Below are 14283 nucleotides of genomic sequence, written 5' to 3' on the forward strand. Positions count from 1 at the left end.
GACGACGGCGCTCCACTAGATCACGTCCACGATTGCAGGATAAAGTACACGGATCTAAATGGTTTCTTTTGCATATATGTTCCTTAAGATTCTCTTATTGCAGATAACATCCTCAAGAATCAAATAAAACCATTGCTTTAACTTTCTGAAAGCTACATAATGCTAAAATATAATTATAAATTTTGTCAAAAGATTTAGATCATCTCCTAACTGAAGGGGGGAAAAATTTTGAGAGGTATCAATAACAAAAACAAGCAGTTTCAAGGAGATGCATAGAAATATGAAGTTTAGAAGGGTGATTTATGTAAAAAAAGGGAGGATTTTTGTTTGTATAAGAGGAGTATGTGGGCAAAACCGCCAAAGCCTACATATAATCTCCTCCGTTCGTTCGTTCGTTCGTTCGTGAGAATCCCGACTCGGTTTCGGTTTCGGTTTCGCCTTCTCCTCTTCCCTCATTCGTTCCCAATTCCCCAAAGAGGGGGGTCGATCGTCCACTCCGCCAACAAACTCGCAACCCTAATCCTTCTAATCCCCATCGCCTCTAGAACCTTCTAGAATCCCCTCGGCGATGGGACCCCCGCCTTGAACCGATGCGGCGCACGAAGTCCCGCCGTGGCGCGACCCCGCCGCCGCCTCCTCCCACCCCTGAGGCTGTGGCGCTTTCCCCGGCTCTCTCCCCGATGCCTATCCGTCGGCAGCCGGTGATCCTGAAGAAGCCAGCGCGCCGGCGGTGGGCGGAGGTGGCCGGCGGGACGGCGGCGGAGTGCGCCGCGGTGTGTTGCTGCTTCCCATGCGCGGTGGTGGACCTGGTCGTGCTCGCCGTGGTGAGGCTACCGGCGGGGCTCTGTCGCCGCGCGATCAGGGCGAGGAATAGGAGGAAGGCGAAGGCGAAGGCGAAGGCGACCGCTGTCAAGAAGACGACGAGGGAAATGGACGAGGACGTGGAGGAGGACGGCATCCGGCTCAACGGGGCCGTGGTGGTGGCAGCGGCGCCATCGCTGCCGTCGCCGGAGGACGACGCGGCCAAGTTAGAGAAGGAGATGTGGGCTCGGTTTACCGGGGCCGGTTTCTGGAGAAGTCCTTCTCAAAGAGAAGATGAACGGTAACCGTAACAGTAACGACATCGGTAACGGTTTCTTTCCTCTTTCCATTTCCCTTCTCCGTTAACGTTCCGTTTTCTCGGACACCAACCGAGTGCTATTCTTGTGATGTCTTCTTCTTTCGTTGTACAGTGGGGAGAAAGACTGGGGAGAAGTGGAGTCTAGATAATGAAAAAGATCTTTCTTTACGGTGCTATCGATTTGGATGAGATCATAAGCTTATATAATTAAATCGAAATGTTCGGTTTGATTGCTCTTCCAAGTTGAGACCACATCAGGTTGGTCGTCTAATGAATTGGTTAATAATAAAATCATTTGAGCTATAGGGGTGGTGATTGATGATGTATGATTACAGTATAATAAAGTTTTATGGGGATAGTAGCTAAGCTTTCTCCATCTTAATTTGCGTTACTTTACTATTATAAGATTGTTAATTATCAAATCAACTAGCCTCGAAACTCGAAAGTTCTGGCCATTGGCAATTGATTAAATTGAAAAATTGGCGGCCAAGAACTATTTAGAAATAGAAGGTTAAATGATTAATTAAGCTAATCATAGTATGAGAACATTTTGGTTGGTGACAGAGATAGAGTGTGGGTGGTCGCCACTCGTAAGTTATATGCTGTTATAGTTCGTCTTCTCAACTTACTTCTATTTTATTTTCTAATAACTAAATTTCATAACTTTTTGATGAATTTTTAAACGTTATCGTTACTTTTAATTATTCAATAATAGATTTTGGTAAGAGCTAGCTCTTTTTGTCTTAGCCAATAGCTAATGGCCTCAGTGATCAAATCCAAAGATTAAAACTCTCGAAACTGAGAAGCTCGTGCTATCTCTTACCTCAGCAGTGGGTGCAATTTGGGACGAGCCCAATAAAATCAATCTAGTAATTTGGGTCCATCTCTTGAATTCAAGGCCCACTCGCTCCTAATTTGAGCTTTAGATTTATTTAGGCCCAATATTGACAGCCAGATTCTCTCAGATCTGGCTCTCTCTGAGATTCCTGTTGGAACCTTGTAAAAAATAAATCCTGAATGGAGAAAACAAGAGAAAAGAATCGATACGAAAAAAAATATCACTTATTTTTTGCGAAAAGACTCTAAGCACAAAAGAGCGGGAGAGTAAAATGATGACTGACACAATACTTCACATCTTGATACAACAGTATGTGACATAACAAAAAATACAGAATATCAATCCAAATAAGAGATCATAATCTTAATTGATTTATAAGAATAAAGAGCCTAAAGTTAATATATACCTCTTTCCAGAGAAGGAAAGAGAGAGAAAATTTAGTTGTTCTATTCCTCTCCTCCTTTCTCTTAATATTTTGAGGCCATTTTTTTACCTCTCCATTCTTCCTAAAATTTTTATTCAAGTAAGAAAAAATGCCTTTCTTTTCTTTTTTTGTCTAGCTTTCTCTTCTCCACTATCCTATTTTCTCCGTCGATACCGGGCATAAATATATGTTACAGTTTCAAATCTTACTCTGAATAAAATTTCCAAATTCCATTGGAATAGTCAGTCTACTCTGGCTGTACTGAAATTTCTATTACTAAGTAAAACATTCTTAAACTGTTTCTACAAGACTACAACGATTTTTAAAAAAATATATATATATCAAATTAGCCCTTTTCTTAAATTAATTTTATCGAAATTGATTGCCCTCTAAACTTAATACAAAAAAAAAAATCTGTGTCACTTTTCGATAGAAATTTTAATAAATTCAATATTTATATTTATAAATTAATAAAGCAAGATATTAATCTTATTAGCGTTTATATATGTAAAGAAACACTAATAAATTCAGTATTTATATCTATAAATTAATAAAAGATAATACTAATTTTATTAGCGATTTATGTATGTAAAATTCTAAAGTTATCATTAATTTGTTTAGAACTTTCAGATAAATACTGATACATTTAACTAAGCCTATCTTAATATTTTTTTTATTGCCACACATAAAATGCTGATGAAACCAGCACCTTGTATATAAAGAGAAGACATTGAACTTGTTAACACTTCTTTTTCTTTGATAAAATACTAATAGATTTATAGTAAAATAGATCTCTTTTAATATTAAATTTGAGTAGCCGTCTATTTTGAAAAACAAGTTCAGGAGAGGGCTAATTTGGTCAAAAACTCGACTACAACCACTAAATTCTGCAGGCAAACAATATTATAAAGGAGGTGTGATATGTGGTGTTTCATTATAGTACTTGATGGCAATGTAGAACTGTTATGGACAACATATAGTCCACCAACATTGGAATCTATATTTAACTTCCTCATTAATCTTGATCTCTCTCGTATTAGAAAGCAAAGGGGATAATGAGTTGGCAACAAAAGAAAAAGAAAAGAAAAGAGGAAGAGAATGACTGATGAATGAGATTTACCAAGCTCCAGACAAAGAAGGAATCAGGTATGAAAGAATACTGTTCAACAAAGCAAAGGAGATGCCAGACAAAGGAAATAAAAAAAATGGCAAGAGATATCAAATGTATATATAGTGAGATGCCCACTTCTATCCTTGGTTAAATAAATATGAGAGTTAGTACTGGGAGTTGCTGTGCCCCAGTGATATTATTGACAACCATGGGCTCCATTAGGAATCCAGCTTGCTGATTGAGGGATGGGTACTCACTCTCCTTAAAGTAGAGGACAAAACCAGCCAAGCTCCAACTCTTCCTCGTCTCATTAGTAGATCAAAGATTTCTTCTTCTTCAAAATAAATAAATAAATAAAATTACTGTAGGAAAATGATTCATGTCTTCTGGAAAAAATTTAAGGTATACCCACCCCCTTATAGAGCTAGGTCAAATTTTAAGGTATTTTTCTAAACTTTTATTTGTGTCTTTTTAACTCTTTTATAATTCTAATCTATGTGATAATATTAGTATTACTGACAAAACTAAAGGTAGAAATAATTTTCTGTTAAAATTATTAAACTTGTTGACTATTTTGCACTTTTATATGATTGATACAAAAGAAATCAAAAGACAAAAAGTTTCACAAAAAACAATTTTCTGATTAATTGATGTAAAACAAAAATAATAAGTTGATCATCTTGTTTTAAAACACCTGCATATATATGTTAAAATTATAAGAGGGCTAAGTCACACAGGAGTATAAATATTTTTTCTCTCTAGATTAAATCTAATTCATAATACTTTTAAAACAATGAAAGAGAAATGGGAAGACCGGACAAAAACCCATACCATAGAATATTATTAATAATAAAAGTAAAAATATACAATCATTCATATATATTGCGACTTTAATCCATTTAGGAATTTTGTGCACATAAGCTTCACAACTCGGATAAATGTGCAATAATCAAATGGTGAGGACTCTACAACATGGGAAATAAGGGCTAATTATATATCGACTACAAGCAACCAATATTGTTAAAAATGGTCGCTTAAGTGTTTCTTGTGACATGATATAATACAATTTTGCACATTACTTAATGTCACAAAATTAATAGTATTCACATGCAAGAAGTCATAGTAAACGGTGGAGTGGAGAACTGAATATGAAAATAGATTCCTTGTCGTGGCATTAGTTAAAAAAGACTGGAACCTCTTAATTAAATTAAAATCATTATTAAGAGCACAAAAAGACTAGAGAAAATAACATTTATGCCCTTATGGTTAGGTTAGATTGAGAATTACTCTTTCAACTTTCCTTTGTATCAATTACCTAACTCTTTTATTAATTTAGCTTACATGTTACTGTTTGACTAACATTAATTTTAATATAAAAAGACTTAAATGCTTGTTCGTTTTATAACAACAATTAGTAAATCATGGCAACGCAGACATTGTGGGATACTATTAAAAAAAATCTTACAAAAAATATATAAATTTATTTTATGCTTTTTTAATCTCAATTGGTATTATTTTATATTTCACATGTTGCCAAAATAAAAAAACATAACAAGGAAAAAAATAAACAATTTTAACAAAAAAATTATTTTATGAAAACTAATAACTCGTTTTGTTGGTGCATAAATTTTTTTAAAGATAACTGTATACGCATCTCTTTAGTATAAATTAGGTACTTCTATAATTTTTCTCATATTTTATTATTTGGTTGTAAAATATAATGATTACTTTGAATAAGTTTATGCAAGAAATTATGTTTGATTATTAATTATGAATAAGTATATTAATTGTACTAAAAATTTTACTTTAAAAATATGTATAATTTTATCGCATCTTTTATTTCTGATAAGATTTTGTGGATAACTTATCAAGATATTTACTTTATACAAGGTTTGATCAAAATATAGATAAGTGAGCGTTTGGTTGCAAAACATATTTAAGGGAGTCATAATTTATGAACAAGTATCTCTTGTGCACGAACCAAATGCCACCTAATACTACTCATCACGCACCGAGTCTATTAGTCAGACAAAGTCCAAGAAACATTTAATTTTCAATTTACAAAATTAAGTTAGCCTACTCCCCATTGCAAAGACTCCCTTGTCAATCCGAAAGAAATATAAAACATGCTAACTATTTAATAAAGAAAAGAAAGAAACAGGATAATTATCGAGAGGAAAATGAACATGTAAAACTCCACCCAAGGAAAGAAATACCACAAGCAAAATATATATATTTTTTCAGAAAAACACTTTAAAACTCGGTCTAATTGTGAGAAGATAAATATATTTTCTTCTTTGAAAAAAAATGTAGTAATTAAGAACGATAACAATCTTTTGCAAAGGAGACCAAACTGGTCAAATACATCGTTAGCAGTCATATTTAATTCTAAAATGGCGGGAAGGGACAAAAACTCCTCCCTTTCGATTTCCTTTCCCTCCTCATTTGAAAAAGTTAAAATAGAATGATAAAGGAATCCCCGCGAGTACTTCTCCCGTGCCATTCCTCGTGTCCCCATACATAATCGTAACGCCAAGCCACCGACACCACCACACTTCCTCTGTTCCTTTCCGTGATTTCTTTCACACACGAATCTTAGAGCAGCGCGAGACCAAACGAGAACAACGCCGTCCGACCTAATTTAATACCAACCCTCCGATCCCGCCTCCTTCCATCCTGATGGCGACTAACAATTTCCCGGCTGGCGAGACGTCGCCCTCCTACTTAAACAATTCTCCCTTAATTTATTTATCTAATCCTCTCGGTATAAAAAAAAACACTTGGAAATAAAAGAAGAAGTTGATATTTTGTTAAAACAAAAGGGAAGAAATGTGCTGGTGGAAGTCAGAGGCTACAACGACAGCTCATCTTTCATTTCCTTCAAATGTCTAATATGCCCTTCAACAACCGCTCCTCTCGTTTACATGCGGAGGGGCAATTTTGTCCGCCCGAGCTCGCCTCGGGTCTACTTCGGAGTTTTACTTCGAAGCATCGCGACAAGGGTGAAAGGGTAACCGTACCTTACGGACCAAGTTACTATTCTACCCAACCCACGTGCTTCTGCAGCGTGCTTCTATCTCTGGAAATTAGTGGATTAGCGAGGGTAAACAAAGGGAAAGGTTCAAGTCAAGAGGCCATAAAGACAGCTCAGCGTCCACTCTTCGAGACTGTAAAATGTCTCACTTACCCTTAAACAGCTCTATATTTCTAGTAGACGGTGGAGGGCATAGTTGTACAAAGCGAGTTATTTACCGATGCGTGGATTTTACTTCGCAGTTTGGCGACCTTTGTGAATGGGCGTACAGTAGCTTAAATGTCTAATTACTGTTCTACCCTAACCGTGTGGATCAGCTGTATGCTTACTTGATAGGAAATTTAGCAATTGGTGAGAATAGAAAGGTCATTTGGAAATAAATACCTGGATCACACGTTAAGTCGTGCCGCTTCGCAGATCACGAGACCGCGAGCTGGGTTGGCCAGGAAGCCTTGCGACCGACGGTCGTGGTCCCCACCACCAGCCTGTCTTTACGCATCGGCATACCGCCACGTGTACGTTCTCGCTCCCCGCGTACCCCGCTGGCTTATAAACAACAAATCCATGAAAAGAAAACAAAGAGCAGTTAATTCCCACTCCCAAGTCCTCCTCCTCCTCCACTCTACACCACCCAAAGCAAAAGCAAAAGAGAAGGGAAAGGAGAAAGGAGAAAGCTTTGTAGGGTTTCTTGGCGCCGACGCCATGGATTCGGGCGTCTTCTTCATCTACCTCCTCGCGATCTCCGCCGCATTGCCGTCATCCTTTGCGGCCGCAGGTGGTGGCGCTGGATCCGGCTCTGGAGGTATCAACTCCAACTCCGTCCTTGTGGCGCTTCTAGATTCGCACTACACGGAGCTCGCCGAGCTCGTCGAGAAGGCCCTCCTCCTCCAAACCCTAGAGGACGCCGTCGGACGCCACAACGTCACCATCTTCGCCCCCCGCAATGAAGCCCTTGAGCGCGACCTCGACCCTGAGTTCAAGCGCTTCCTCCTCGAGCCCCGCAACCTCAAGGCCCTCCAAACCCTAATCCTCTCCCACGTCCTCCCCTCCCGGATTGGATCCGCCTCCTGGCCCAAATCCGACCCATTCCCACACCCCACCCTCGCCGGCGGCGACCTCCTCCACCTCGCCTCTGACCTCCGCGTCGGCCACGCCGCCATCGTCCACCCAGATGCCGTCGTACGCCCAGATGGCGTCATCCATGGCGTCGACCGCCTGCTCGTTCCCAGATCCGTCCAGGAGGACTTCAACCGCCGGAGGAGCCTCGCCGCTATCTCGGCCGTGCTCCCCACCGGAGCCCCGGAGGTCGATCCGCGAACCCACCGCCTGAAGAAGCCCGCCCCACCCGTCCCCGCCGGAGCCCCTCCGGTCCTCCCGATCTACGATGCTATGGCCCCGGGCCCCTCCATCGCACCGGCGCCGGCTCCAGGTCCCGGATCCGGCAAGCACTATTTCGACGGCGAGAGCCAGGTCAAGGACTTCATCCAAACTCTCCTCCTCTACGGCGGCTACAACGAGCTCGCCGACATCTTGGTGAATCTCACCTCCCTGGCCACCGAGATGGGGAGGCTGGTCTCCGAAGGCTACGTCCTCACCGTCCTCGCTCCAAACGACGAAGCCATGGCGAGATTGACCACGGATCAGCTCAGCGAGCCGGGTGCGCCGGAGCAGATCGTGTACTACCACTTGATCCCGGAGTACCAGACGGAAGAGAGCATGTACAACGCCGTGAGGAGGTTCGGGAAAGTGAGGTACGACACGCTCCGGTTGCCGCACAAGGTAGTGGCGAGGGAGGCGGATGGATCGGTCAAGTTTGGGCAAGGAGAAGGGTCAGCTTACCTCTTCGATCCGGACATCTACACCGACGGGAGGATCTCGGTGCAGGGGATCGATGCTGTTCTTTTCCCGCCGGAGGAGGTGACTCCGGCCACCGCCGTCGCTCCGGCGGTGACGAAGCCGCCGGTTGCTAAATCCAAGCTCAGGAGAGGTCAGTGGTTGCCATTTACTTTCCCTTTCTCTCTAATTTGGTGAAATTTCTCGTTAATTGTTTAATTCCTTAAAATGTGGTTCGATTTGGGGATCTTTGAGTCGTCTCCGCTTGGGATCAGACTGCAGTAGCACGGATATTCCGGCCATAACTTTCATTTTCTTTTATAATTTTTATTTTCTGTCCATAAAATATATTACTGAAGGCTTAGAGGCGTAATTTGCAAATATAATATGAAATGTAGGTGGTAAATAAATTTTAACTACTAGATCCAACTGTAGTCCCCCACGGGTTGTCATAAATTTATAATCTCTTTTTTTGGCGAGTACTTTGTTGAGTTTTATTATGTGGGCTCGTAGCCTCGTAGTTGAAAAGCATATGCTTGCCCACTCGACTTGTCGGTGGGCTTGTTGGTGGGAAAGTCGTACTCTCTTTTACCTTTTCTTTTATTAATTTTTGTCATGCATTTTTTTTTTTCATAGTATGAATTTTAGCTGAATATACGCCAATATTTTATTGATGATTTAGGAACTTCTTAGAAGATATTCTTCATATTTTGCTGATTTGCTCTTAGGTTGGGAAATACTTCTCCAATATTTCCTTAAATCCTTTGATATTTACATCGACATCCTGAGATTGTTATAGATATATAATATTTTAAGAGTTTATATGAGCTTAAGAGAATTTTAGAAGGGATACGGTCTTTAATGATAAATATGAGAATAAGGTCTTGACTCCTGAGAGGGGTATACGTGCAAACGCCGTAAAGGGCGTTTCCAACCAGGACTTGGTAAGTAGTTGGTGAGTTAAATATGCGTACACAGAAGTTGGTACAAAAATAACTTGTGCTTGCCGGCTAGCCTAGCCCTGTCGGTGTGGTGTATGGTGGGGGGTCTTTTTCTTTTTAATTTTAAATATTATACACCTTATTATTTTCTCTTTCGCACACTTTAATTTGCTGGTGACTTTTAGCTGTCAGGAAGGCAACATGTCATCGTCTCCATATGTCATGTGAAAAGAATAATGCCAAAGATGTTGCTCAAGAAACATTATGTTTATTTTTCTACCAAAGTTTTAGAACCATTCCAATTGTTTTGACTACTAACTACTACGTCTTTCTTTCTTTCTTTTGTTTTTTAAATGATGCAGGGAAATTAATGGAAGCTACGTGCAACGTGTTAGGCACCCTTGGTCAGCGTTCTCGTTTCACTACGTGCCAATAGGATAATTGCGCAAATACACAGAAAATGGTAGACCAAATTGGCGACAAAATTTCCTACCCCCCAGAAGAATTCCTTAGTTAATTACTTAATAATAAAGAGAGGGGGGTAGAGGGTCAAAAAAGAAAAAAGAACCAAAAAAAAAAAAAAGAGTGTGTTGTATGCTAAAATTGTTCATACCGGAGCCTGCCTGATGTTTGTATGCATGGTCGTGTATAGCGAAATGTTTTTGTTGTTCGATCTGTCTGTCTTCCACAATTTTATTTTGATATTGGAAAACAATTCGCAATATATTCTTTCATGTTAAATTTATATGTCATACTCTCCTTTCTACTGGATCGTTGGGTCTCATTCGATGTTTGAAAGAAGTAGGCTTTGATCCCGATGCATGAACTACCAAATAGAAAAGGAATGTAATAATAATAGACTATTACATATGTTAATATGTATGTATATTAATAAGTATTTATTAAGTCTTGCGTAGCAACCAATTATTGAGCTTTGTGCTTGTTTGATGGCGACTGGACGTGAGGACATCACCAAATCGGACAGAGCTGGCCTGTAGTGCAATGTGGATCCACTACAGGCATTGGTTTGTATGAAATGGGAAAAATAATACAGTCCCTTGGCCCTTGTTTGTGAATCCAGTGCCAGGTGGTCGACAAAGACATAGCATGCCCAGTTCAGAGACAGCTTTCTTTTGGACAAGAGACAGCTAAGCGTGGCCGCCGGGTAGATTCTGGCAGGACCAAATTTAGGTCAACACGAACACAGACTCACTTGTTAAGTTTGTTAGAATGCTAAAACACAAACATAATTTATTTATTTAGAAAGTTACAATTGATGAATATGAATGAGTTCATATTCTAACTCAGACTCAATTATATCAAACTCATATCTGTTTAAAAATATTTAGATTTGTGTCGGATAAGAAATTATCAATATTCACACAGTCGATGCGTTGATGCATATTACGAACCAAAACAATCGGCCGCCTGCACAGAATCCCAATCCAACCGGATCTGCCTATCAACAGTATCGGGTTTGGATCACGATGTACCCGTCTACAAATTTCGTACACCGTAAGCTCCTAGACCTTGATCACATTACGTATAAATATACCCGTCTCAAGAGTTAATTCTTGGTTCCCTCCCGCCCGCCTTTCCCTCTCTCGCTCTCTTCCATCTCGCTCATTACCTTCCATGGATACGCGGCTCTACGAGGGAGGCGTCGGCGGAAAGATCACCAGTGCCGCATCCGAAATCTTCTCCTTCGTCTTTAGGAATTGGATTCTCGCGCCGCCACCACCTCAAGGTTGGGTTAACTAATTATTTATTTGTTGGTTTAGGGTTTGAGTGAATTTGGCTTCGTTGTAGTGATCTTACACGATTGGCGATGTGATCGATTTTTATATGTTCAAAGTAGTCTTTGATTAATATGTGCGATAAAGGTGTTCTGTTTATTGCTGCTTGCTCGAAGCGTTCTTGATTCAACTTAGAAGACGTATACTTGTTGGTTGAGTTAGTAATTGTTATATTTTGATTAAATTAGCAATCTTGATGAAGTATCTGCATGGTTCCGAGCATTGAATATATAATTTCTTACCTTTTCGTTATTTTTCATGATGTTTTATATCTTTCTGGAACTCTCAGATCAACCAACTAGTGGTTAACTGTCTACTTGGAATCTGTAATTGGAACAGCATGGATTGCATCTCTTTGCTGAAACAATTGTAGGTTATGTTCTTGATAACAACCCATGTGAAATTCGGGTCAGCTTCCTTCTAAATTTAATGCTCCAAAGTGTTGTTGAAAATCTGAAGAATTTTCTCCATGCATAATTATGCATGTACTCTTTCAATTTGATATTTTAATTTTCTCCCGAAAATGTTTTTTAATGTCCATCAAAATCGGATGCATGTAGCTTTTCAATTTGATAGTGATGTACATCAAATCTTCTCTCTTTTAGTATGAGCGTTCATCAACGACTAGTTAGGTTGTGACAAATGTAACTCATTGGGGGTGTTGAGTCGTTGCAATCTTGACTGTCTAGTAGGGTTGTTGTAAATGGATTTATGATAAATGTTTGTTAGCTCTTTGTTTTTATCCCCATATACCAAAATTTGTAAATAAACATTCGATATTTGTCGCGCTGAGCAATAGCCAAAAACAACTAGCCATTATCAATTCTCAGTTCATTTATGCAACTATAGGAGAAGATGATTCCTTTTATCACTATCATTCTCGATATTTTTTGTTGTTGTCTCTATTAGATTTTCCTGTATGATTGGATCCCCTTTTAGTATTCTCTTGCAGGTCCTCAAATGACAAAGTTGTGTTATGGATAGTGAAATTGGATCTTTAGGTCCTACACACAGAAATACAAACAGAAATATGATCTCTCCTTTGATTGAAAGACACCCAACTCATTATAGATATCTCCTTTCTAATCATCCAGGCAGAATTGATGAAGGTGTTGCCGAACATCATGCATCATCCATTCTTCTCAATCTCAAAGTTCTACACACGGGCATAAAGAACAGAACCAGAGATAGTAGAATATGTAATTGTATTGCTCCACCTGAGTCTAACTGGGATGGCCATGAAAGTACAGAACCAGCTTGATAAACTAGTGTTTTCATCAAAGGAGAAACTATCCGAAACAAAGTCTAATTTCCCAAGGACTCACTGGATCTGGAGTATAATGATAGTTTGAAGGGGGCTTTGAAAAATGAATTAAGTTGTTCTAAAGATTTCAGAGCACAAGGATCGGTGTTCCGAAATAGCAACTGCAGAGAGGGCTTAGTTTTCTTCATCCAAAAGCATGCCTTACTAAAATTTAAGTTTGACAAGTGAGGATGACAATATATCTTTGGTTGGGCCTATTCTTGCTGATGAAAGTGCTGTTTTTACCTTCTCTGTTGTGCCTGCTCCTATAATTCATTCTCGGGCACCTGCAATCACTACTATGGCAGTACCATCATGTGATAGTTCAGCATCAATTTGCTTTTCTGCTTCGTCTTTTGGTGCTTCTGCCTCTCCATGCTTAAGCAATGACTTGGTGCATTAATCTTCACCAACACTTGCAGTTCCTACCACCAAAAATTCTCCACTATCACAGTGACCTTCAGCATTACCAGCACTTTGCGGATCTCATCTGCTGATCCACCAGTTTCCAGTGTTCCTTCTTTTCATTTTGAATCTAGTACCAGGATGTCTTCCTGCATTTCAGCTTCTGCACCATTTACATAAATCAGGGGCTACATAACTTGAAGGAAAACCTGTCAGTGCACTAGAACACCTGCATTTTTATAACACTATCAACAGTACATCAGTTCTGATTACCTCTCGACATGTTCAAGCGCTGACATTAGTGCAGCAATTTTAAACATGGAAAGCAGCTCGATTGCTCCAGTAGTGCCAACTCTATGCTCAAGCATGATAGGCACTCAAGTCTGCTCTTGCACCATCAGTGGCCTTTATGGGTTCCAAGCCTTTTAATTCAAGCTCTTCTTCTATGCGTCAAAGAATTGTTGAAGATAAACGAGATAACCAACGTGGAAAGAAATAGCAAAATAGGATGCACTGCCTCAAGAATTCTCGATCATCCTCTCGTAGCCTATTATAAGAAGTCAAGAGAGAAGCGGATTTTTTTTCCACCAATGTGCTCAAATTAGGCAAAATTGCCCCTATTGGCAATAAGATGTTAGTAATTGGTCCTTACATTTCTCTTACTTTTGGTGGTTGCCATGGAACCAGCTTTTATGTTACTGGTGGCTTTAGCTCCTCAAGTTATTGTAACATGGAATAATGTATAGTTTTGGTCCTTACATTTCTCGTACTTTGGGTGGTTGCCATGGAACCAGCTTTTATGTTACCGGTGGCTTTAGCTCCTCAAGTTATTGTGACATGGAATAATGTATAGTTTACCAAATAAGATTTTCTCCTGCCTATGAATTTTGTGGTACATGCCATCACTTTGCTTCTTAATTACTAGTGTCTGCTGTTATATTACATATCAACCTTAGTATGTACATTTTTATGCACATAATGCAGAATTATGCTACCTTATATATATATATATATATATATATATAGTGGTGTTCAAAATATAAGTTATACATGTATATAGTATATGCCTCGAGGACTTATTCCTTGTCCAACTTTTGGCTGGCCTTTTGGCTTTATCTCATGATAAATCTTATCGATCCAATTGGATGATACCTCGCAGTTCGCACTAGAAGAAAGATGCCCGTTTCTTTTTGCATCCACACCCTTGGGTTACTTAATATTGCAAATCTCGCCCTCGTTGGCACGTTTTCTCTCTAGGAATAAAAAGAATTACACTTAATTTTAATCAGGTAGGGTAAACCCAAGCTTGGCAATCTGTCTGATTTCAAGTATAATTCACTAGATGGTCCATAATTTGGTGGAGTCTGTCATAATTCATATCTGAAGGGGTGGGTCCATGCAAAATCTTTGTGGCATCTAAACTTTGACTGGTGATTTGTCTGAGTGATGCAAAGTTTGCAAAGTTATTTTTGGCCCTC

General features: G+C 39.6%; 2 protein-coding genes and 1 long non-coding RNA gene across 3 annotated transcripts; all 3 read left to right on the forward strand.

Annotated features, from left to right (window-relative positions):
- The first annotated feature begins 359 nt into the window (after positions 1 to 359).
- On the forward strand, positions 360 to 1511 carry LOC140783376 (uncharacterized). The gene is made up of 2 exons (XM_073130250.1): positions 360 to 1126; positions 1233 to 1511. The coding sequence occupies exon 1, from the start codon at positions 591 to 593 to the stop codon at positions 1104 to 1106; it is 516 nt and encodes a 171-aa protein (XP_072986351.1). The 5' UTR covers positions 360 to 590; the 3' UTR covers positions 1107 to 1126; positions 1233 to 1511.
- Positions 1512 to 6731: 5220 nt separating this feature from the next.
- On the forward strand, positions 6732 to 10046 carry LOC140785001 (fasciclin-like arabinogalactan protein 16). Its single transcript, XM_073132676.1, has 2 exons — positions 6732 to 8514; positions 9664 to 10046. Exons 1-2 carry the CDS (start codon positions 7092 to 7094, stop codon positions 9735 to 9737), a joined length of 1497 nt encoding a protein of 498 aa, XP_072988777.1. The 5' UTR covers positions 6732 to 7091; the 3' UTR covers positions 9738 to 10046.
- Positions 10047 to 10734: 688 nt separating this feature from the next.
- Positions 10735 to 13700, forward strand: LOC140785002 (uncharacterized). Its single transcript, XR_012108360.1, has 2 exons — positions 10735 to 11048; positions 12037 to 13700. It is a non-coding gene; the product is annotated as an uncharacterized lncRNA (long non-coding RNA).
- The last annotated feature ends 583 nt before the right edge of the window (positions 13701 to 14283 follow it).

The sequence above is a fragment of the Typha latifolia genome, chromosome 3 (genome assembly GCF_019914945.1).
Source record: "Typha latifolia isolate L0001 chromosome 3, TyphaL0001v2, whole genome shotgun sequence".
In the NCBI taxonomy this organism is placed as follows: Eukaryota; Viridiplantae; Streptophyta; class Magnoliopsida; order Poales; family Typhaceae; genus Typha; species Typha latifolia.

Bases quoted from the DNA above. Each gene is read 5' to 3' on its own strand.
- LOC140783376 (XM_073130250.1), top strand. From the start codon at position 591: ATGCGGCGCACGAAGTCCCGCCGTGGCGCGACCCCGCCGCCGCCTCCT.
- LOC140785001 (XM_073132676.1), top strand. From the start codon at position 7,092: ATGAAAAGAAAACAAAGAGCAGTTAATTCCCACTCCCAAGTCCTCCTC. The intron at 8,515-9,663 runs GTCAGTGGTTGC...TAAATGATGCAG, and splicing joins TAAATCCAAGCTCAGGAGAG to GGAAATTAATGGAAGCTACG.